This window comes from Lathamus discolor, chromosome 2 (genome assembly GCF_037157495.1).
Source record: "Lathamus discolor isolate bLatDis1 chromosome 2, bLatDis1.hap1, whole genome shotgun sequence".
Taxonomy (NCBI): domain Eukaryota; kingdom Metazoa; phylum Chordata; class Aves; order Psittaciformes; family Psittacidae; genus Lathamus; species Lathamus discolor.
Window position 1 is genome coordinate 96,471,021 of NC_088885.1, and position 25,543 is coordinate 96,496,563.

Consider the following 25,543-nt stretch of genomic DNA (forward strand, 5'->3'; position numbering starts at 1 on the left):
TACAAGGAACTTTCGTGGTTCAGTAGAGCAGAAAGAAACATTTCTGTTTCTGAAGCTGTTTCTTCACATAGCTCTAAGTTTCTCAAATGCATGTTTTTTGTAGAAGTTAATTGTCTTCACAACCTCTCAGAGGGGGTGAGGGAGAAGAGCGAGATTATTTTAGACAGTAATTTCTCTGATCCTAAATTGTACCCAAGATACATGTGATGAATTGTCCTTTAAAGGCTTCTGCATCTGCCTACTGGGTATTGAAAGAGGCTAGACACACAATGGTTAAACAGCCCACTTCTGTAAAATAAACCTTATCAGTTAAAAAGAAAGACTAAGAATGTGCCGATATAATAAATTACCTATCCATTTAAGAGGGAGAAAAAGAAATTTGGGTTGAAGTGTCTACATTTCACCAAAATCCAAATTCTCTTTGAACTTGTTTTTCCATGGTTTTCTCTCCTATCTCCACTCATATTAGGAGCAGCACTAGGTATGTCCCACCCAAATCCTGTTTAAAGGCACTAGAAAAGAGATTAAAAATGGATGGGCTTCTTCTACAGAGGGGAACCTGAGTGATTAATAGTCCCTTTTCAGTTTTAATTGCAGTTTGGTAAACGAATGAAAGGTTAGGCATAGCTAATATTTTCCCAAAGAAGTCAAGGGACCAAACTAAGTCTGAGAATCTTTGTGTAATATCCACTTTCCTTTTAGCTTAATGAAGAAACACAGTGGAACAGTCTTCCTTCCCTTGCACTTCCCACTAAGACACCTCTTCCTTGTGAAATTCTCCTTGCCAAACCAACCATCAGTGAGACAGACCAGGAAAGCTGCAGCTTTCCCCTTCACCTGCCCTCTTCAGGCATGCCTGTACCATCTCTGATGAGACGGATGTACTGCTTTATTACTGCTGCAAACATGTGGAAAGCATGATTTTTCTGGTTCTTTATGGTGATGGTAGCTACATGTATTTAAATAACTGGTCTCAGGGAATGAAAATAATGCATCAAGTCCTTTAAGTCATTCTGATTGCAAGCCTTTGTTTTACACTTAGTTTACTCCAAATGATTTATAAAAGAAACTAGCAGATCAACACAAAGCAGTGCATAATATTGCAGAAACATATTTCAAAATAAAAAAGAAAATATATCTCAGTGAGTAATATGAAAAACAATTTTTCTAAAGCTCTTTTTACATTATTTCAAATTGTATTAATTTTTATCAATTCCTTAAGCTTGATAGGAATTTGGTGCAAATATAATTTATTCTAGGCAGGAATACCAGCCTCTCCTGCATTAAGATTAGCTGACACTTCTGGGTTTGTAATGCATTTTCAAAATTCTAACAAGTTTATCAAATTGAATTGAAATAATCACAATTTCATTAAGCTGCTCAGGCTTAATAGTTTTTAATATTTTGATTGGATTAAACCAGCTGTTTCTGAGAACCAAAACTAGGGAAAATATGTGGGTTTGTCCATTTTGAAACGATTTTGCAATATTTTTTGAATATTAGATGAGTGTTCATTAGCAACATAAGTACATATTAATTTAAAACACATGAATGTAGGCACAAGAGGACTGACAAAGTTAATTTAAGCCTGACATTTGAACATGCTTACAACTTTGCAACTGAAATACTGTACTTGCAGTGTACTTTTTCTGTGTTGCTATGTGTATAACAGTAGCAATAATTTGGGATTGTATGCAGCTATGCAAGACTGTAATACATGATTTGGCTTGTTATTTTTGTTAGCAACTCTTATTTTCTCTTTTGAACCTAAAATCCATGCAAAATTAAAAACTTTTTAAGTTGCATGTGCACAGAAGTAACTAACCTTTGCAAAATAGAAAAATATACATCATCCCTTTCTGCTCCTGGGGTAACGGAGGCAAATGTTAAACACACACACAAAACCTCCAAAATGAACTTATCTTTTAATACCTTGCAAGTGTGCTTTCTACATCCAAGAAAGTTATGAAGAAATGAATACGGTAAATCTTAGTGAAAACTATCTTAACTCCTACTACTTTGAGAAATGTACTGAACACGTTTCCACGTTTGCATACGTAATCACAGTAGTGGCTCTCTAGAATCGGGGTTTTTTTTTTTACTTTCCATGAGTTAATATTAAACTTGGACCTCAATATTAAGAGTCTTCCCAATTTCTTTTTAGAAATCAGAATGCACTTTAGATACTTCTAATAACCATGAAACAAACAGAAATAATTTGTGTCTTCTTGCTTTCATCTTTTGATATTTCTGAAACTTTTCTTTGTTCATTGTTAAAAACCTTTTTGTTAGCAACCTGTGTTTTCCTCCCTATATAGGAATAAAGCTGTACAGGGATCTGTCTATGGCTCATGGGAATCTCCCCCCCCCTTTTTTTTTTCTTTTTTTTTTTTTTTGTCTCTCCAGATCATTAAAGACCAGAAGCTACTGGTGATAGTTGGAGGGATGCTACTGATTGATCTTTGCATCCTGATTTGCTGGCAGGTTGTGGATCCTTTGAGAAGGACAGTGGAAAAGTATAACATGGAGGTATGTCCTCAAGCCCAACTAATACTTATGGTTGCGTATTAGTATCTACAGCTTTCTATAAGACCAATATAAAGACGCACTAGGTTATATGGAAACAGGTAAAGCTGTGCATTTGGGGGGGTAAGAAGGGTTCTGTTTTTTAAAAGCAAGTAGAAATGAAATAACTGCAACCAAAAGATGCAGTTAAAGGTGCCACATTTCTGTCACTTGTGAGGGATTTTAGATGAAAGTGTAGTAAACACAGGAGACTCCTCTGCTAAAACTTCTATTAGAGTCTGCTGCAATAAATAATAAATTATCAGACCCATTAGCAGATTTCAGTAAGAGCTCATTCAAGAGAAATGCAGAAGAGGTCTCTGCTTAGACTGCATTCTTTGTGGATATGTTCTGGAATTACATTACCTGCTGCTATCTTTATTTTCAGTAATAGCATGTGCATACACACATGCTGATTGTTCCTATTTTAATGTCATTCCCTCATTCCCAGAAAGGTCATGCTAGAGATTTTGATAGGGAAAAGATAATAGCTTAATGCCGCCTGTACAAGTTTTCCAGCATTCTGGTAGGTTGCTAGAAGTAGAGCTTTATAGACAAACTGACAGAAAGAAACATGGAAGCAACAATGCAGAACTACGGGAGAAAAATCTGTTTGTTTGCAAATCAGCAGTCTTTGAGAGTTTATTAACTCCAACATGGAAACTGGTGATATCTAAAAGCTAGATTATATGAGGACAATCTAGAAGTGTTATTCTATTCTCCTGTAGTTGGCAATCGGAAAGTAAAAGAATGGTAGTTTTCTCTTCAGATGTTAATGGCTGAAAGATAAGATATGCTATTTTATTCCATTATTTTTACTTTGTCCTTATTTTGCAGTGTACCTCTGGAATTTTATTAGGATAAATAAAATTATTTAATATTTTAATTATATTAAGAGAAATAAATTATTTCAATATAATTTGTAGAAGATATCTTATAATGATGCCTTCCAAACAGCAAGGGATGCCTCTCAAGAAATCATTTTAGGGTCTGAAAAGATACTTCTCAGTCGTTCCCTAGAGTTTAAATGTCATTTTGGAGAGACTCTCCAGTTACCACGGTTGTAAAAAAAAAATGGAAAATGTAACTGAGATTGCCATGTGAGACACTTCTGCTCTATATTAGCAGAGCTTGAAACAGCAGCTTGTCAATAGCCTTGTTTACTTAACTTTATTCCAGCTGTACTGGACCTGGTATTTCAGTTGTTAGTGGTGTTAACAGTTTCACTGCTCATATAAAACCAAACATATTATGACGAGTAGTCATAAAATCCAGTTGAAATAATGCTCATTTTAATACTGTGGGTGAATGAGTTAGAAGGACTTTTACATTTTTTCCATGAACAGAGGGAAACCATATCTAAAGATCCTGATATCTGGTCTTGTCAGAATCACTTGAGTGAAATTTCTGTTGACAGTAGCAGTAACTGTGAAGTTAGCAAAACATAAATATCATATATTTGAAAGATAATGTTTATTGTAGTTCTTAATGACTGCAGTTTCCATCTGAACTTACCAGTGCATGTTCTTCGGTCGTGTGATGTATACAACTGAAAACATAGTATGTTTGTTCCACATTTGGTGCTACCTAGACTACAGGGCTTCACACCAGTTGCCTGAACTTTGACTCAGAACTGAAATTCTCTGTGAACTATGTAAGCCCATGCAAACTCACAGTCACTGATTGCACACACAAGAATGTCTAATGATTTGAACACTCAGCATAGAACTGACTTAAACTTGCTGTTTCAGCTCCTAGCTGTAAGTTGTGCAGGATGTTTCTTTTAAGCTAATGGATTTGAGGAGGGAAGGTAATAAAAGTATTATGCAAGAAAATTTGGTCATTAAAATACTGTAAATATGTTTTTATCTTATATAAGCAGTGAGGTGAAGTGCCGTTTGCTTTCCTGAAGTACTCCTCCTCACATCTCAGAAACTCCTTAGCAAAAGCAAATGACGATTTTATTTGCTTTTTTTATTATCATTGTTCTTTTAGTTTGCTTTTTTAAGTTTTAGTGGGTTTTGAGTGCATCCTACAATGGTGAATTCTTTAATTGATGTTGCCTGAGCAGGTCTTATCTTTCGTGTGTTTGAAAAGTGCTTACCACATAGTAAACACTACTGGAGGCAAGTTTCTGTTTTATTTCAGGAACAATGTGTCATGTATATTCATTGTTCTAGTTGCTTCTATGAAGTAATTTTAAAGGCGTATGTCCTCTCTGTTAAAGTTGATCGAAGTGATAGAGACTAAACTAAATGTAGGCTCCAAAGTTATGAACGCTTTTAGCCATTCTAGCTAATGAACTATGAGAGTGCTATTTTAATTACTAATGCTCATCAGCTTCCTATGTGACAGTTCTGCATTTGGCTACTATTGGGTGGCCTTCTGCTAACTGTGTCTTCATAAACATGTGAAAGTAACCAAGACAAGGAGGCTAAAAACTGACAGTGTCCTTAGTTGTTTGGCATTGTTCACAAAATAGTTAATTTGCATATAAACACCAGCAAATTATCAAGCACTTTTAAAAAATCCAGACTCCTTTTCCAGAGCTGTGTGTGAAGTCATTCTACCCAGGAGTTAAAAGCTGAAGATGGACAGTCTACATCTAAAAGTACAAAAAGGAAGTGAAGGCACTTGTGGTGACTCTCTGCCCCTGAAGGAAGGAAGAAATCAGATGGGATATTGAGTATGCAAATTTGCAGAGTGGTGTCTGGCATCCTTGCCCTAAGTGTCAGGTATCTTTATGAAAAGTTCATCTATGGCTGCCATAAGAGACCATGTTAAAAGTTTTAATGACTGAGCCATAAAGCACTCAGATTCTCCAAACAAGTATGCCAGTTATATGGTATATGATATATAGTCAATAAAATCATTGGATAAAAGCAAACAGATTACAGATAAAGGCAGGAAATACTTAAAAATTTCTGTAGCTGTACACTAATCTTCTACAGAAAACTGTAAGGTCCCCCCTATATACACTTCATAAAGTGTACTACAGGTTTGATTCTCATGTAGCACTGAAGTATATTCTAACACAAAATGCATCTCAACTTCAAACAGCAGTATAAAAAGTGTGAATTAATCCAAAAAGTTACCACTGTTCACTTGGTTTACTTCTTGCACCAGCTGCAACTGTTTTTCTTTTCCCTGATGTTTCAGTCCAGTGATAAGACCAATCACTTCCTTCTTCCTATGCTGAACTTTAAATTTTCTTTTTCATCTTAATTCATCATTTTTTCATAATCAGGATGTTTTACAGATATGATCAGATCTTGACTAGGTTCCTGGCAGACTAAGTGTCTCCCAGTCATGTGAACTGGAGTGCATCTTCTCCCATCATCCTGCCAACCAGATTTTTGGCTCGACAGGCCATGAGGAATTCTGATGCTTCTGTGTATGTGGTTGTGGAATAACTTTGCCCAGGTGGCAAGGCTTTACCACCTTTTTCCAACAGTCTGGATTTTGTCCTGGTTTCTTAAGACAGCAATGTTTATGTGCAAGGGTGCTCTGTGTGGTTTTTTCTGCTGCCTGACAAGCGTTGCTTGCCAGTTTCAATTAAACCTGACAGATCAGATACAGCTCTTAAGTACCTAGCACTGCTACAGATTTGATGGAAACAGCCAGCTTTGTGGAGGAGAGGTTCTGGTAACGTGTCCCATCAGAAAGGGTCACAGAGTGAGCTTATCCCTCTGTCTAAAGACAAACATTATAAGTTACCTGCTTTGGGGGTTTCACACTTAATTAGACACATTGAATCCAGCCACAAGACAAAAAATACATAGGAAACCAATTTGCTCTAATTTCAGTTGCTGACTGATACACCTGTGTTGGAATGAAACAGCAGTCTGAAACAGCAAAATACTTTGCAAGTGGAATCTGTTTCTCCCTGTGAAATAGCTGCATCATAATTCAATTAGGTACTTACTACAGTTCAGTAAGTTCTGTGTATAGACATACAGACATAAATAGTCACACTCATGTCTTGCTCATAATACAACGGTGTAGTAATTCCTTAAAGGAAGCCTCTGACTGGCTTATCTTCTTCCAAAACAAATATCTATGACACAGATTGAATCACTGTGGCCTTGGAAGTAACTAATGATAAAGTTTAATAAATAGGAACTTGTATACCAGGAGAGAAGGACTATATTTTTTAATTTTCAAGGGAAAAAAGATCTTGTGTTAGTGTTACACTCAATAAAACTAGCACTTTGCAAACTGGATCCCACTATTTATTGTTAAATTTTAAAACCTGTTTATCCAGGGCAGCAACCTTTGTGTTCCTTGATGTCATAGTACCAGTTACTTAGTTATCTCTGTAATGTGCCGCCTTATGCAATCGTACGATAACATTACCAATATTTAAAAATAAACTTTGTTCTGGTATCTGGAATACCGGTATTTAAGGTTTCACACTGAATTGTCCTGGGATGGTAAGAACCATGAAATGGAGAAAAAAACAAAAGAGAGAGTGCCATTTTAGAAGATGAAGAAGGGAAAAGTGGATCAATGAGACATTCTACTTGGGCTTCTAGCATTGATAAAGAAATAAAATGTGGAAACTAAGAATGCCCAGCTTTATATGAGGACATTGCTATAACAAAAAAGTCAATATGAAGGAAAGATTGAGTAGGTCATGCTAGTGGCATTTAAAGTGCATTCTGTTAAAGAAAACTTAGGAGTCTGTCGTGGTTTAAACCCAGCCACAAAGCTCGTCCACTCACTCCCCACCTTCTTTCCCTCCCTCTACTGCCGGAGAGACAGAGAGGAGAATCGAAAAGAATGCAACTCCCATGGGTTGAGATAAAAACAGTTTAGTAACTAAGGTATAACACAAACCACTACTGCTGCCACCAATAATAATAATGATAAAGGAAATAACAAGAGGAAAGAATACAACACCTCAGCACCAGCCGACCAGTAACTCACCCCACTTCTCCCAGCCGAGCACCGACCGATACCTCCTCCAACCCCGCCTCCCCTAGCCCTTCCAGGTAACTCCCAGTTACCTCCCTGGGCATGACGTGCTGTGGTATGGAATACCCCTTTGGTCAGTTTGGGTCAGGTGTCCTGCCTCTGCTTCCTCCCGGCCTCCCCTCGTCCCTGGCAGAGCATGAGACTCACAAAGTCCTTGGCCAGAATAAACATTACTGAGCAACAACTAAAAACAATCGGTGTTATCAGCTCTCTGCCCAGGCTGGAAGTCAAAACACAGAGCTTGCACCAGCTACTAAGAAGGAGCAAAACGGCTACTGGTAAACCCAGGACAGAGTCGATTCAGGTTAACAAAGAATTCATTTCAGTGAGTAAAGCAGAATTTCTATTAATTGCAAAGATATGACTATGCTGTTGGACACATATTACTAACCAACAAGTCAGAATGTCAGCTTTGACTGATATGCTGAGGGGGTCATAGACATTGCAAAAGCAAAAAATGGCTACGTAAACTAGACAAATTTGCTGCTCAGACTTAACTCATTTAGGAGCAGCAACCACTTTGTAATTCAACATATCAGAGAACCCACAAAGAGAGGATTAACCCTTGACTTCATTCTGAATAGCATACAGAATCTGTTCCAAAGTGCTGGTTTCTGAAAGACTTTTCTGTAGCTGCAAATACATCATTCTTAGCTTTGAAAAAGCAACAACTAAAAAAGATCAGTAGAGTGGTACTCAACTTCAAAAAGGGGAACAACATAAAGCTGAGGAAGCCTCTTAAATAGATGCTAAAGAGGACACTGTAGAGAGTTAAATCTTTGCAGGTGGCCTAGAAAGTATTAAGAATATAAAATTGGAGACACAGAGTAAATGCATGCCACACATCAAGTTAGTCTTGAAAAAGAAGAGGCTCAGCATGAAGAAACAGCAGGAAGACATCCTTCAAAAAAACGAAGTTGTATCCAAATGGGGAAAATAGGAAGGATCTTAAATTCTAGTAAGTTAAATGTAGAACACAATAAAGCAGTCTAAAAAAAAAAAATCTTGCAAAATGAAAAAAAAAAAAAGAAAAAAAGAATAATAAATCCTTCTCTAAATATTGGTAGCAGGAGGTTTGCCAGGGAATCTTTGGGGACAATATTTGATCAGAATAGAAGAGCATTACTTGCAGAAAACAATCGTAGAATGATTAAATGATTGTTTTGCTGCTTTGTTCAGCACAATTCTTTGTGGAAGAGCTTGTGGAGATTGCTATGCTAGAAGCCTTCTGATGAACTCACTGAGGAGTAACTGGAGTTGCTGGTAGGAACAGAGAAACTGATCAGAAATAAATCACTGGAAACAGATGATATTATCCCAGGCTTTCTAAAGCAATTCAGAGGAGTAACAGTCAAACTACTGAGAGCAGTATGTAATCATTAGCTCAGAACTGCTTTGATATCTGAGTGAAAAGTTGCAAATGTCTTGCCATGTCTTTAAGAGAGAGTGGAAGCCTCAAACTTGTAAGTTAATGCCTGTAGCAGGCCAACTTATGAAAATTAAAATCAGGAGTGGAATTAAAACTTGAAATGCTACATTGGGGAAGGGTTGACATGGCACTTGTGAAGGAACAAATTATCCAGAAACTCAGTGAAGTCCTTTGAAGAAGCCAGCAGGGATGTGAACAGAGGCTGACAGGGCCTGCAAGGCCTCCAAAAAGGACTCAGCAATTTCTTTCATCAAAGGCTCTCATGGAAATTAATAGCCATGGAGAAAGAGTGAAGCCCTCAAATGGATATAAAATTCTTTAGAACAAGGGAACAGATTAAAGAATAAATAAATATTAATTTTCCAAGAAGGAGGGATGTAGCCTGTAGAGTCCTTCAGGACAAGTCTCTGTGCTGAGGTTTGTGCTGTTCAGTGGAAGAGGAAGTGAATCATGAGATGACAATATTTTAGTAGTTATAGTAAGTAGTTTCAAAAAATAAAAATGAGGGTTGATCGTGAAGAATTCTGGAGGGACATTGCAAAACTCAACATAAAGTTAAGTGGTCTTTTCTGATTGCGGCTGCAGCAGCAAACCTAAAGATAATTATCTCATTTACTATGCGAAGTCTATGGAGAGAGAGGAAGATGGGGTTTTAGGTTTTGATTTTAAATTCAGCTGGAGGAAACCCATAAATAATACTAGGTAAATTTAGGATGTCTTATATCTCTTTGAATAAAACAGAATAAGCCTGGCTTAAAACAATTACAGCTGCCTAATTTTTTTATTTAAATAACTAATGCAGAAAGTCACAGTGTGAGCTGACTTGACAGAACTGTATGAATGCCCTGAGATATTTGAGCTCATTCACAGCAGATGGATGCAAGTTCAACAAGTCTGGAGGAATAAATGTTGTTCCTGGGTATCTGAGCGTCTTTTCTGTGAGACTACTCCTAGTGTAGGACCTGAAGAAATGAACATTCCAGAGATATTATTTGGACTATATGTGAATTCATCTAAATAAACAATTATAGAAGTTACTTATGGTAGTAATGCCAGTCCACTGATAAGTGAGAGTTGTGTGAATGTGACTGAGATGTGTTGTAATGAAAACTCAGGAAGGAATTCATATCTTAGGTGTGAAAGAAAAGGAAGGGCAAAAGCATGTCTAAGGTGAGCATGGTGCAGTACCCTAAGAGGCTAATTAACTAAGATCAGAGGCCACTCAATATAAATCTTTTCTTTAGGACAGCTTTTTGTTGTGTGAAATTGATTTGTCTCTACATTTTTAAACAAGAAAATATGTGAAATTTTGGATTCAACTGCACAGATGTAGATCATTTTCATAGAAAACATTATTTAAATCATAGATTACTTGCCCCCTTGCTTTTCCAGTGTTCTTTCATATCTTTAATATTGTTTTAAATTTTTTTGTATTTTTTTTCTTTAATATTCATCTTCAATCATATTGCTGAACTGAACTGAAAATACTCTGGCCAAAAATGACATACAGAGGAGGAGGGATGGGTGTGTTTGTATACACATAATAAATACATGGGAGTAACATAGGTCTGGAATTAGTAAAGATGTCTGGTTCACATTTATGTGCTTAAGTAGAATTATGCAGATTCTTTGCCATTTTGAAACAATCAAATCATGTTATTTTCTCTTTCGGCATATGTATATATGCATAAACAGATGTGTTTAGGGGGTGTTTACATTGTGCTGTTGGGCTATTCAGTCAACTAACAGCTGGATTAGAGAGAACTTTGTCAAACGTACATTATGAAATGAATATAATTGGCTGAAGTAGTTTCTTGGGGTGTTCAGCCTAATGCAGGTCAGAGCTTGTTAGTCAATTTGTTCTCTAAATATCATTACTCCCATCTGTTTCCCCTACTATTTTTTAAATAAATTTAATTTCTTTCCTTCCAATTTGAAATATTACAGACTGTGGGAGCCAAATGTCTCCTGAAATCTGTAGCCTGCTTTCAAACCCTGCCATTGTATCTCACAGCAGGTGGCCGCCAGCAGTAGCTGAAACTGAGAACTCTTACTTGCATCTAGGGCCCACCAGTGGCTGGCAGCCTTTCCAGAGAAGAGGAAAATGAATGGCCATTAGAGTCAGCTGTAAACCTTCCGCCAGCCCAGAGGATCTAGAGCAGGTCCAAAGAAAGAGTAAATATTAAAGAGCTGGTTTACTTCTCTTCCTTGTTTGACATCAGTTTCCAAGGAAACGGAACAAAACGTGAGAACTGGGAGCCAGCAGCTGAGATTGACTCAGCTGGTGGCTAGTCCTGCTTCTGTTTCTATGGAAACACGTATCAAATTGGCAAAAATAAAGAAGTAGGGCAGGGTCAGTTCCAAAATGGCAGGATGAATGGCTGCTGCTTCAGCTACTTAATAAGATGAGGCTTGCTGGTATTTGTCCCTCTTCAGTAAGCAATTTGAATTTTAGTTCTGCCTCCGTTGTTCATTTCCCAATAGACACTACTTTCCAACCTCAGAAACATAGGAACCCACTGTTGGTGACAAGAGTTGTAATTTGTCTTGCTCAATGTCTTGGTTACAACAATGACTGGCACAAATACTTTCAGAGGTGGATGCTAGAAATGTGCAGTGCACATCTGAGAGTTCATCTGTCATGCTTAAATTTTCAGCCATGATTCACAGTGAACAGTGACTTCAAATGTATGGTTGTGCATACCTCATAACTGGTGTATACATTCAGTATTTGAGTACTTTTGTTATTCCCATAGATGTCAGTTGTTTCTGATTCTTGCTAACTTTTCACAGTTCAGTGTAGTTGCTAATTAGGCACTGTGTGAAGAGCTTCCTCTTTCAGATTTGGAAATGTTGCTTTACAGTCACACTGAACATACGTTATTTTTCTTTTAGGGAAAGGAAGAACCAAGTTTTCCACATGTAGTTTTACAGTACCATTCATTACTATATATCTGTGTGTTTACTATTGAGTCTTATTTTCCTCTTTTGTCTTTTAGAGACAGATCTTATTAAGCTATTTTTCCTATGGCATAGAAGCTTTAAAGTATGTTTTTTAGTTAGGATGGCTAATATTGCATAATGGTTTTATCTGTTATTCATCGTATTCCTTATATTTAGTGCATTCCTTTTCACTTTTATAAACCATTAAATGAAATGTTGGACTTCACTGTCAAAGTGATTCCACTTTGACACTTCTATGCACTAACCAAGACCCCAAGAAAATGTGTAAGTAGTTCCACTGTTTTTAGGTGAAAATGGCTTTACGGTTACTAAAATTGAATTCCGTTTGTCATTATATAGCCTACTCGTCTTAGTTACTCTCCTCACAAATCTTTAGACTCAATTAACCTCAACATTTTTGTCTGCATATTTTCATGTTTGTGCTGTTGAGCAACACTGATTTTAGTGTGGAATTATGGTCCTTAGAGATAAAGTGCTACTCTGAAATATGAAAGCATTATACTGCTCTTTTAAATGTATAATTATTGTTACTTGTGCTGCTGTTATTTAGTCACACTTCTGGCATGCTGCTGATGCTCTGAGAACATTTTGCTGTAGCAACTCCCTGTTCAGAGGACTCAGCTACCAGAGGTACCCAACAGGACCCATCCTTTCTACTGCATTTGGCAACCCAGACTCTTGTTCTCCCTTTGGGATTTCAAGGTATAATCTCCAGTCTTAAGAGAAATAGACTACTGGAGGAAAGGTAATCAGATGGCAGTTATCTAACACCAGTGAAGTCATTACACACGTGGATTAAAAGCAGCCATATACCACTTTTGGTAACAACACTGCCGAGGTTGCTGTGTATAGTGTGACACTACCAGTAAATCATTCACAACCTAATCATCATTAAAAGCAACAGACATCATCTATCATTGTGTTACCTGACTGGTTCAAACAGAAGTCACTGTGACAGTTTTGTTCATTAACTGAGGAAGCTAAGTATATGATAGACCCAGTGGCACTTCTTGACTTTAAACTTCAAATACATAGGATGCATTCATTTAGTTTTATTCCTCTGAAGCTGAAGCCAAAGTTAACATTAATTTTGTGCTCCTTTATAAGGCTGCAAACAGCTACAGAGGTAGTGTACGACAACAGTGATGATTTTTGTCAGTCAAAAACTGGCTACCAAATAGTAATATACTTGGCTTTAGGATATTCCAGCATTTGTTCAGCAGTGCCACATTTGGAAATGCTTAGAAGCTCATCTTCTCACTTGCTTTCCTTGTTCTTTCAGAGGTAAATCTCTGAGGGATCTCTGGACACATTTTTACTTGAACTACATATTATGCGTCAAGATTTAGAGGCACTATAAACCAGACAGGTACAATTTTTTGCCTTTTTTGTCACTGAATTGAGTCGCTCTTAATATCAGAAGTAAGAAAGGCAAGAAAACTCCCTCCATCAAATGCCAAAGCCTGATAAAAAACTTCCAGAAAACAGACTCCTCCAGGAACTAATTAATCTTTCTTGTTGCATTCTGTCCTGGGCATTCAGTGTTCAGCACTTTCTCACCCTGTAACATCTCTCTTGTTTTCTGGAACTAAACACCACTGTATAGAGAAAGACATTAATGCTTATGTCAGGAAACAGATGCTGATGTGCAGATGAAATGAAGTACAATGAATTAGTTGAAGAACACGCTGAGGCTGCAATAGAGACCAATAAAATCTTCTATCAGACTTCTCTGAAGGTAGCAAATTCTGCTTTAAAATAGCTATTAAGGATAACAAATTGTCTAATGTAATTAATGTTTCTTTGGGGAAGAATATTCCCTTCTTCCTTCAAATGTTTAATAGGCTGATAGTGAAAAGACACACCCTGGGTATTCTGGTACTCCTTCAAAACTATACCTTTAGTCATGAGCAATCTTACGGAAATGGCAAGCGCAAGCTTCAGCTTATAAGTGGTTGTAGTCAGTATCATTTATCTGGAACATCCTGAGTTGTGGCCGACACTGTACTGAAACACATTAATGGCAGTGATGGATTATTCTTGCTGTCATGGGGAGAAGCAAGCCATCTACTCACCTGCTGCAAGATCTTTATGCCATGCTTGACCATGAAGTAATGCTCCCTCAATCCAAAAGACACACCTCGGCGTAGCACTGAAATCTCCTCAGTGCTACTCAAGCTTAATAGGTACTGATGTACTTTTACTTAGAGGCAAAGTGCCGTGCAGAGCACTTCTGTTCTAGCATACACAGGGAGACACTCAATAAACTAGTTAGACAGCATGGGCACACACACACAAGCAATAAGCAGATGGCAGAGTGCTGGAAACTTAACTAATGTAAAACAGATTTCATGCTGGTGGAGAGAGGGCCTGAGGAAGCACTTGCATGCACAAAGCCATCCTCTTTAAGTCTATGAATTACAGGTCATTTCACTTCCGTATTTCGTTCTGGATCTCTTCATTGTTGCTAAGCACTCTTACAGAGCAGCATCCGTAAGTAATACTATACCATATTGGTACCTAAACCTGGAAGACTGTCCAACTGTGACAAAGCAATGCATTCTTAGTTGTTTATATCTTATCATCTGCAAAGCACCAATACAATATATTTAGACAGGAAAATATGGACATTTAGGGAACTATTTTAAAAACCTGCAAGTACCAGCACAGGATATTTACTGCAAATGGCTTAGGCCATCCTTTGCTTGGGTTTCCCATACAGTAGAAAATCAAGACCTTTGGATATCTATATTTTATGTATGTAAAGATTATGTATGTAAAGATTTGGAGGGTAAAGTTGTTTCTTCTCTGATAAGCATACTCTAAAAATTCAAATGTATACGTCACATGTAAGTGAGAAAAAGCTTTTTTGGTACCTGCCAAACACTACAATGAACTTTTCTACAAAAAATGCAGATTGTCACAAGTCTCCTGATACCCCTACAAGAGCAAGGACTCTTTCTGAATTAGCTCTTTCCAGCATCAGTATCCAGCAGAATGTGTCTATGCATATGTATTTTTATTTTAAAACATCTCAATGCATATCCTTCTTTCCCTGGAGAAAAGAAAAGAAACACATAATAGCTGTTAACCACATTGTTAATGGGGCCAATATGCATTAGCAATGCTTCAGTGATAGGTGTATTCTTAACAGCTAAAAAACAGGAGGCTTTTTTTGCTTTGTAATGGCTTGAATCACCCTAAAGTCTACTTTCCAGACTTTGTTCCTATACCTTCAGCAGCTGCATCTGTACTCTGGCAAGTGCATGCCTGCCTTCCATATGTCTCCATCCTCCTGAAATGCTTTCTCCTGGCCATTTCCATGAACTCTTATGCTTATCAAATCTTACCTCATGCTCACTTTCACTGCCACATAGTCTGCTGGTCATTGGTAAAACTGACTGTGTGACAGGACAGCAAACCTGTGGCTTCTGTCAGCAGTTTTAGATCAGTACCTACACATGAGAAGCTGTTTGAGACTGGCAATGACCTGACTTCAGGTAGCCATATTTTATGTACTACTTGGCTGGTGCTGACGTGCCTCTGGACAGTCAACTCAAGGCTTCCCAGTAAGACCTGATTTAATCTTCGTGGTAAGAATTGAATATTAATGTTTACTAACTTGATTATGTGGAAGTGGTGGATCTAGTTCTTAGTGGATGAGGTTAGGATGAAGCCTGTGATGAAGATCTTGAAGAATTTGGAAAGATGATAATAGCCAAAGGTAGCTGAGGACAGTAGAGAATTGGAGGGGACATGGGAGAGCTGGGCTTGCTGCTGTCACTATGTGGCAGAGATATGTGGAAAGAGTATCTCATAAAGAGAGAGACCCACTCCACACAGCTGTAGCTGCCTGGCAGCCCTCCTCGCTCTTCTTTTTCTTTTTTTTCTTTTTTTTTTTTTTTGTGGTAGTCTATCCAGCCATTACTGTCTCCTTTTTGTATAGGCTGAGTAGGCAGCAAGAGTACTGCACCCCACAGGAGCTGTTCTGTGACCTATAGCAGCTGCCTACCTAACACCTTATGAAGTCCATGTCTAAGTGAATCCCTGCACAAGGCAGTCATCTCACAGCTTGCCTAAGTGCTTCTATATATTCCTAGGCATCATTCTAATATCATTCTAACACCAATCTTCTGAATCTTGGTGCAGTAACAATTTGTTACCTGCAAAGAAGGATCTGGTGTAGAAATTGTGCCCACAGTCTCTTCAGCAGAAAATGCTGAGACTTCAGTCTTTTGTCATTTTTACTTCTCACCTTAACTCCAGCAATGTCATGGATCCATTTTTTTTTTTATTTTCACATATATTTAAAGAAATTCCATGTTGTCTTTTAGCTACTTGCTCTTGAAGACATGTATTAGCCATCCTAATTTTGCTCATATAATTTCTTCTGCAGCACATAACCTTTTTTGTATCAACCTATTAAATTAGAACGGACCCCTGGCTATCTCAAATAACATTTTGGATTTAAGTGCCTTAGTATACTAATTTCTTTAGTCTTGCCATTTTATTCAACAGTTTCTATTCATTCTGAGATATTTTTATTGCTTTCTCATGCAGCATCTGTGACCAAAGTAAGAATTTTAAAGATCAGAGAAACTTTCTCAGCGGTTAATAGTTCCTTTATTACTCTTACTATATCATGTTAGGGTTTACAAGGCTAGAAGAGTCATTTTATGAAAATACCCTGCTTACATTTTAAAATCATTATGCCTGTTTTTTTCAGTAACAAATAAAATATTGTGCAGTTCTTACTAGTGTGGAAGAATCTCTTCTGATATGTGCTACTGAATTAGATACTCCAAAAGGCACATATTTGTGGAGGAGGGAAAAAGAAAAAGCTTCTCTGAATATTTAATTTCAGTATGTTGCATATAGATGTACTATTTATGTATGGTACATATATACATACATATTTAATATCTTCACTGTAGATGTTTCGGTTCTGGTATCTGGTCAGGGGTAACTCAAATGGCCATGTGTCCAACTAGAGTATTCCTTTTTTATTTAGTTTCTACTTTTTCTAAAACTTGATGTACGTGTATTTTTCCAAGAGGCACAGGGGAGAGGGTTTCTCTTGCTTTCTGGCAGTCTTCAATGTGCATGCTCCTAGCTCATGTGAATTTAAAGAATCTGTTATGGAATGGTATAGAACCTAACCATAATGGAAACAACCCATGGTTCTGATTGTGTAGGCAAAAGGCTGGATATCCCACTTGTTACATATTTCTGCATCCTGGTTACTTCTCTGCAGAAAAGGAATTTTGATCTAACAGCATTGATTAGTCCTCTTATTCTGTGTGACTTTTGCAACGAAAAGTGAAACTGAACACCTACATCATAAATGCATAGAGCTAATGATAGAAAGTAATTTACTATGAATTTTTCTATTTGCAATAATACCACTGAACTAGCAAGCAATGCTGTGCAGCAGATGAAAGCAAAATAAAAATTTTTTGCTGCCAACGTGAAGGTGTTGTTCAGCTTTGTTATATAGGTTGAAGACATATATCCTTAATGTTTTCATTGGAGTCTGATGTTCAATAATGCTGTGAGCAAAGTTTTAAAGCAAGTTTTTTCATACTCTTCATTTACATATACTAATATAGAAGAAAGCACTGTGGAGACACATTCAACATGGAAATGTATGTGTGATGGCAGATCATCAAAAACATTATAAGAAATGGTATTACAAAGGAATTAGGCTGGAGCAAAGCAGAAAAGATCACTGCAGGGGTAGGAGTGTGATAATTTGGATATTTTTCCTATTTTTCTAGTGCTTTGGCTTTGGATTTTCTTTAATAAATTCATAAAATTTAAATTAATCTGAAATGAGACTCATACCAGAAATTATCAAGGTAATTATTTAAGCTGTTAAAATTATGAACTTTCACAGGTCATTTTCACAAGTCACTATGACACTGATTTCATAAATTGAAATCCCAAGCAAGATTTCTGTTTTCGATAAAAAATAAATGATAGGTGGGACTGAATGTAAATAAATGCTGGGTGATAGAAAAAAATCTCGATACAGTAGTACGTAGTTGTAAGACAATGTCATAATGATGCTCAGTGGCAGAGAGGTTGGAACAGGATGATCTTAAGGCCCTTTCCAACCCTAACCATTTTGTGATCCTATGATTCTGTGACTGGTGTACAGGCACTTCAAAGAGATGCTCCATCATGCTGACTTTCCAGAAGAAGTGCGAATGCTTCCCCCACTGTTCTCTTCACCCCTGTCATCCTGGCATTTGCATGCATATGCTTCACGTGGGCTTCCTTCCCTCCTGTTTTGCTGCTTTAAAGATCTTTCTTGTCCATCTCATTCTGTCTCGTCTTCTGCTGTTGAAGAAGAGATCAGTGATTTTATTGCATGTAACTGGCGAAATTGTGAGATACCCATATTTCTGAAAACTGCGCAGTGCTTCACTGACTTGGAGAAACAGAAGTGTTGCTTTCAGGGCTCAGTATAAATATGTACAAGTATTAGACATAAAATCTAATTTCCACTAACTTTGTTAAAAAAATCTTAGTAGTGGTATTTTGTTTAAATCTGTGATCAAAAATGAACTCACAAAGGAACAGGTACATGCAAGAAAAGTTGGGTCAATTAAAAAAAATTGAAAACATCTGTTATTATAGAAGTCTGCAGAAGTACAACTTGCTTAATTTTGCAGAATTGATGCCAGGAGTATATATGATTTCTGTCTCTAAATTTCATGGAAAATTTAAAGAACAAGAGGGGAGATGAGCCGTTCAAACTGTATGCCAGTGCTGACACACATGAAAAGTAGTTCAAAATTGGTCATGCATAAAGAAGAGTTGGAAGTGAGATGTTTTTAAGGCACTATGTTAGTTTAAGATCTTGAATTGTCTTACTTAGGGGGCCAATGATTTAAAATTTGAAATTCAGAGTTTAATAAGTATATGAAGGGGATTATATGATGTGGAGACTGGACCCATCTTTCTGTTTATGAACTGGGCCCCAGATTTTTGCAATGACCTTGGGAAAACTGCATGGATTCCTGTTATTTTCCAGTTAAAGGCTGGCTAGCTTCATCCGGATTTTGTAATATTTTTTCACCCATAAGTGGCTAACACAAGAGACAGAATACCACAGCTATCACTGCATCTCCTTTAAAATGGTTCATTTGCCTCAGGCTTTAGGATTTAGCTGTAATGAAGATGAAAGATTGATGGCTGACTGCTGACCTACTTTGAGGAAATGAAAGAGCAGGTGGCATGCTGCTGACTAGGAAAGTAAAAGGCTGTACTAAATGCAGAGAAATAAAAGCATGGCTGAATAAAGTCTCTTTTAGATCACAGCTATTTTTCAGTAGGCCAACACAGAATAACACACATCTGGGAACCTCAAAACCTCTTTTATATATATATGTGCACTTGTAAATATATTTAACCTATTTGAAATAGTTATCTTCATCTTACGTAAGAGGGCTTTTCAAGATACTGTTAGGGCTTTGAATCTATCAAACCATCACAGCATATTGTAGAAACTAATAGGAGAAGCTAAACAATGACTAAACAATGGCTTACAATATGACAGACTTGTGTCAATGCTTGCACCAAATTGTTCCCCAAGTTTTGTTTAATCTTTGGTGAAAGAGAGGCATGTTCACCTAAAGTCAGAATTAAGGTGCTTCCAACTGCATGACAGGAGTGTTTAAAAGTGGAATACATCCAGTCCTTCAGCAAAGAGCTGACACGTTTTAACTATGAGCAGTGTACTCTAATTTGTGTCAGGGATTTCATACATGAGTCATGAGAAGGGGCTAAAGGAAAACATCTTCAGTTTCTTGTTACCAGTCTTGTATTTGAAACAAGCTAGTAACTACATTGGTTAATGAACCTAATGTTGACCAGCAAATATGGCTGTGACTTCTCACGACTGTTAAGTTTATGGAAAATGGCATGATTTTTAAACTAATTGCTTTCATTACAAAGCCATTATCTTCCGTGTTTTGGAGCAGGTAGAGAAGAAAAGAGCCATATTGCCTACCTTGAGATGTAATGGGAAATGGACTAATGCAAGCCAAGAGGCTGAGTTGTAAGTCCGCATCCTCATCTTAAATCTTGCATTTCTGCACTTCCAGCACGCCTTGTTGTTAACAAGAGTGTCATGCTGACATCCTGAAGTGAAAGGAAATTTTACAATTTAATTAGGACCCTCTATATTCAGCCTTAGATAGAAACAGGACCCTAGTATGTAATTTAAGACATCCAATTCTCATTTGTTTGAAGAAGAGTCGAAAGCATGTGCCATTTTCAAATCAAGCCTGGTTCTGACTTTCCCTTTGGTAAGTTATTATAAAGGTTCAAGGATGTGTTAAAAGGCAACTTTGTAGATCTTCAGACTCATGCTGTTTTACATGGAGAGCTTTTAGTTTAGTCTTTGGGTGCAATTCAGAAATGGGAAATACCAAGCTATTAGGCTGTCCAGTCTGTGACTATTCCCAAGACCTTTCCTTTTTAAAGTCTGGGAGTAAAATCTGATTTCAGCATCTGACGTTCAGCCAATTTTCTAAAATAGCTTAATAATTTTTGTACTATCTTCCTTTATATTCCAGTTTTGAAAGGAGAGACAGCTAGAGGATGTGGCCACTTAGTATTTTGGTGTTATCCAAAGCCTGACAGCGATATAGAGGGATAAATGGGAAAAACACGCATGTGTGTATCAGGGAAAGTGGCAAGGGTAGGTGCTGAGCTTTTTTTTTCACCCTGTAATGCATTCTAGTTAGAAGAAAATTTGCATTTTTTTTTTTTTTTGTAATTGTGGTGAATGTGGGACAGTTGTAGGAAATCTTGCCTTTGTATCCAAATAGTGGAAGGCATAAAGGACAAAAATATATTTCTTCATTTTTTCCTCAAAAGAAGTTTGTTTTCCAGGTTTCTGTATTAATACTTATGGGTTTGGTTGCCTTAGGGTACATGAATTGTGCTATACACACTTCCTTTTCTCTGGTTTCAATGTACCTTACTAAGTGTTTGATAGGTGTTCACACAAAACAAACTTGTTTAGTTGCAGTCCTACATTCCATGTCATGGACTCTCCAGCATACATTTGCACCATATTCAGCTCACTGAGAATACAGACTTATTATGAAGCTCTTCATAAAAGCTCTAGAAAGGACAAAAAGTTATCTTTATAAAAGGTTACTTTTATAATGGTAGAGTTAACCCATAAAACAGATTAAAAACTGCATCTCTTTTAAAAAATAATTTAATATTAGAATGATTCGGAATATTTTAAACTTTTCTGAATGATAAGGCTGCCTATATGCACTGATGTAAAAACAAGGAGTTCTTTTCTATTGTTTCTACATGATCAAAACCAAGAGCAACAGGAGTGAAGGTCAGGGTGGTCTAATGAAAAGAGGTAAGTATTTTTTTGGATCAGAGTCCCAGTATCCAGCAAAGATGACAAGCAAAAATGTGTGCCTGTCAGTGAAAATAACCATGTCTGGACATATCTAAGGCACACCTGTAAAGAAAATACCAAGATAATTTTTTTATTGTCTCAGACACAGACTGCAAAGTAGTAATTGAATAGATTCTTTTTAAAAGGTGAATGTATTCTAGCCATTAAAATTGCACGTTTTGGAGTGTGTTTTGGAGTTCAGACTATTTTAGTGCAGTTAGTAAATATTAATTAAAAAGAAGACTTTTGCCTTAACAGATCTGTTCAGAAAATTGCATGGTTTGGGATATCATTATTCTTCTGTGTTAGGAATACCCTGCACCTATGTAAATTGATACTATTTTCCTTTTATTATTAGAATCCATGAAAATTTGCTTCCATTGGTACTGAAAGATTTAAGATGTCTCAGTATCCCTTGACATGATTTACATATGAAGTTAAGAGGGTTTACGTAAAGGTGTATTCTGAAGTGAATATATTTTGTGACATCTCTAAATTGATTTTGACCTAAGTTATAGCCATCTAATTCGTATCAGAACTCTTGCTGGTATGCAGTTATTAATGTAAAACCTTTTTCTAATTCTGCAATTCTTTTCGCCAGTGCAACCAAAATATTTTTTACTTATTTAAATTTAAACAGTGATGTTTATTATATATGGAAACCCTGAATTTTTTAAGCTAGCAAGTTACCTGGCACAAAGACACATTCACTCTAGGTGGAATAAGCTGAAGGATTGGAATCTTGTCTACTAGACATTTGAATACTTAGATTAGGGTCTATTATTGGTTTGTGTACAAAGGGAAATGAAGTAGAAATTTTGTTTGCTTTGGAATTTGTTTTTTTCTTGATATTTTCTATTGAATTATTCATCATAAACAATTTGTGGGATTTATGATAGGAGTGGTCTGTAAAAAATAACATTCAATAATGATTTAATTCTTTTTTTCCCACATTTTTGGTCACTACCCTTCTTTTTATTTTTCCATGTTTGCCTAAGTCTTTCAATGAACAGAACTGTAGCTTTTTGTCTTTGATGTACATCTTTTGATTAGGAGATCATCAATTATTTAGATTGTTCCAAACCTTTCAGCCTAATACTTTGAACATAAGACTGTAAGTAGAGCATTTTGAAGATCAGTGTTTAAAAATAGGTCATGTTTTTCAAGAGACCAGCCAATTCAGTGCTTGAGAATCTGGAAATCTCCTGATTAACATTCAGTATTTGTTAACCTAATATGGACTTTTTCTAAAACATTAGCCATATTATTTTCTCTGTTTAGAAAAGTCACCTAGTTTATGTATAAGATTTAATGATAGTTGTATTATTAACAGAATCTATTAAAAAAAAACAACACAATTATATATAAGTGGTTTTGCTGAAAGAAAAGGAGGTATTTTCCTAAATTCCTTTAATATTCATTTCAGATAGTTTGGGAACCTTATCAAATCATTGGTGTTGTTTTGCTATGATAATTATTTTGTGCATGTTCTTCCTTATTATTAATAATAGTAATAATAATATTTTGCATTTCTGAAGCACTTTTCATCTGGCAGCCTCAGTTCTTTTTGCAAACAGCTAATTAGACTTCAAAACACAGTAAGTGGTGTTATACCCACTTTTCTGCAGGGCAGTACTGGAGGGCAAACCATGCTGCCTCTCAGTAGGCAGTCCAGGATGCTTGAGAGGTTGAGTAGGAACCCCCATGAATATGCATTGTGAATTAATATGCCATGAGGGAAGTTTCTTACTTACTCCAACTAATTAGCTCATGGCCTGATAAATGAAAAGGACAGAAATTTCAAACTGTTCCCTGGAACTCCATGCTGAAGTTTTCATGTTATCTTGTCATATGGCAGTGCAGCCCTGGCAACAGCAAAGCTTTTTACAGTGTCTTCATATGCCAGAGAGAAGTTCAGACAAAACTACTTACAGATATTTTTTGATTAAATGGTATTTTTCCATCCTAATCAGTTTAAAGGGTAACAATTCCATTTCTTCTAGCTTTGTTTCTTTATTTTTTTGTTTTGTTTTGTTTTTCAAACAAATGTGCTTCCAACAATGTAGCTTCTGATACTTGTGTAGTTTCAGTGGCTCTCTAAGTATACTGATACTTTAAAGACTGGGTTTTGCATACAGGTATACTAGCAATTTTCACTCCTCAGAAATCCTGATATAGAATTAGTCATCTCATCAAACCACACATTTAGTCTAACATCACCCTTTTTAAACAAGGAGGATAAACTTCTACGATGAAATGACTGCCCTAGTAAATGAGGTGGGAGCAGTAGATATGGTCTACCTTGACTTGGATAAAGCTTTTGACGCTATCTACCATAAGATCCTCATAGCGAAGCTGTTGATGTAGAGGCTGGATGAACAGATAATGAGGTGAATTGAAAACTGTATGGCTGGGCTCAGATTGTTGTGATCACTGGCACAAAGTCCAGTTGGAGGCTGGTAACTAGTGGTGTACCCCATGGGTAAATATTAGGTCCAGTCCTGTTCTATATCCTCATTAATGATCCGGATGACGTGGCACAGTGTACCCTTATCAAGGTCCCTGATGATGCACAGCTGAGAGGGATGGCCAGCACACCGGAGGGTTGTGCTGCATCCAGATGGACTTCCACAGGCTGGAAAAATGGGCTGACAGGAACCTCATGCAATTCAACGAGGGAAGTGCAAAGTCATGTACCTGATGAGGAACAAGCCCAGGTACCAGTACATGCTGGAGTCTGACCACCTGGAAAGCAGCTTGGCTGAAAAGAACCTGAGGTCCTGGTGGACACCAAGAATGTGAGCCAACAATGTGCCCTTGCAGAAAAGGCAGTCACCTGGCTAATACTATCCTGGGCTGCATTAGGCAAAGCATTGCCAACAGGTGATCCTTCCCATCTACTCAGCACTGGTGAGGCCACACCTGGAGTGCTGTGTCCAGTTCTGGGCTCCCCACTACAAGAAAGATATGGACATACTGGAGAGAGTAAAATGAAGAGCTACAAAGACAAAGAGACTGGAGCATCTCTCCTGTGAGGAAAGGCTGAGAGAGCTGGTGCTGAGGGGGATTTTATCTATGTATATAAACACCTGAAGCAAGGGGGCAAAGAAGGTGGAACTAGGCACTTTTCAGTGTGGCCCAGTGACAGGGCCAGAGGTAGTGGATACAAACTGAAACACAGAGGTTCTCTCTGGACATCAGGAAACACTTTTTCAGTGTAAAGGTGACTGAGCACTGGCACAGGTTGCCAGGGAGGTGGAGGAGTCTCCATCCTTGAAGATACTTAAAAGCCATCTGTACATGGTCTTGGAAAACCTGCTGTAGGAGGTCCTGCTTACCAGAGTACCTCCAGGGATCCCTTCACATCTCAGCCATCCCGTGATTCTTTGTTTCTTTGAAATGAAAAGGTGAATTTTCTAAGATTATAGCTCAGGGCTGCTTGGGATTTCCTCTCCGATACTAATTTTACCTTGGTTGCCATGGAATCAAAGGCAGAGAAGCAGAAGAAATCAAGTAATGTAGCCTACAAGTAGTTTCTCAAGGGAATGAGGAACTAAATAAGGTAAATTGATAATAAATAAAACAAAAACTATTGCTCACTTCACTGAATGCTTGAGAAAGTAACAGCAGTATGCCTGAATGCAAACCTGTACGGGTTGGTATTTTACATCTTCTTTTAATATTTGTAATTTCTCCCTGTTATCTTAGGTTTATTGCTAATATCATCTTTATACAATATCACAGTTTAATGTTTTCTGAAATCTGGTGTGTCCACAGAGGATATTAATAAGACCAGTAGAACTATCCAGCATTTAGGTTTTGTTTTAAGAGCAAATTGATGCTTCGATGGCTGTCCTACACGCAGGTGAATTTCACTGTAATTTTTTGCTTATGTTTATTGACTCTTCACAAATATTTCTCCTGGAGATTGGGTAGAAGGCCATTGTCAAATGAAGTACACCATCAACATGGCCAGTGTGAACTGTAGAGTTTGTTGTACCTAATGTTTAGTACTTGAAAAAGAAAATAGTAGGGTAAAACTACTGGTAGAAATTCCTGTCCTTAACACCCAGATGCAGTATTCCAGATTCTGAGTTAAGATTATTCTATTTGGTGAGTTTTTCTTTTCCTTTCCCTTTTGTACTTTTCCTTTTTTTTTTTTTTTCTTTTCT

The 25,543-nt window shown here is 37.1% G+C and overlaps 1 protein-coding gene across 1 annotated transcript in view; it reads left to right on the top strand.

Moving 5' to 3' along the window:
• Nucleotides 1-25,543, top strand: part of GABBR2 (gamma-aminobutyric acid type B receptor subunit 2) — a 449,684-nt gene that overhangs the window by 315,997 nt on the left and 108,144 nt on the right. Inside the window, exon 13 of the mRNA XM_065669323.1 lies at nt 2,407-2,529. Coding sequence (XP_065525395.1) covers nt 2,407-2,529 — 123 coding nt within the window. The remainder of the gene's footprint in view (nt 1-2,406; nt 2,530-25,543) is intronic.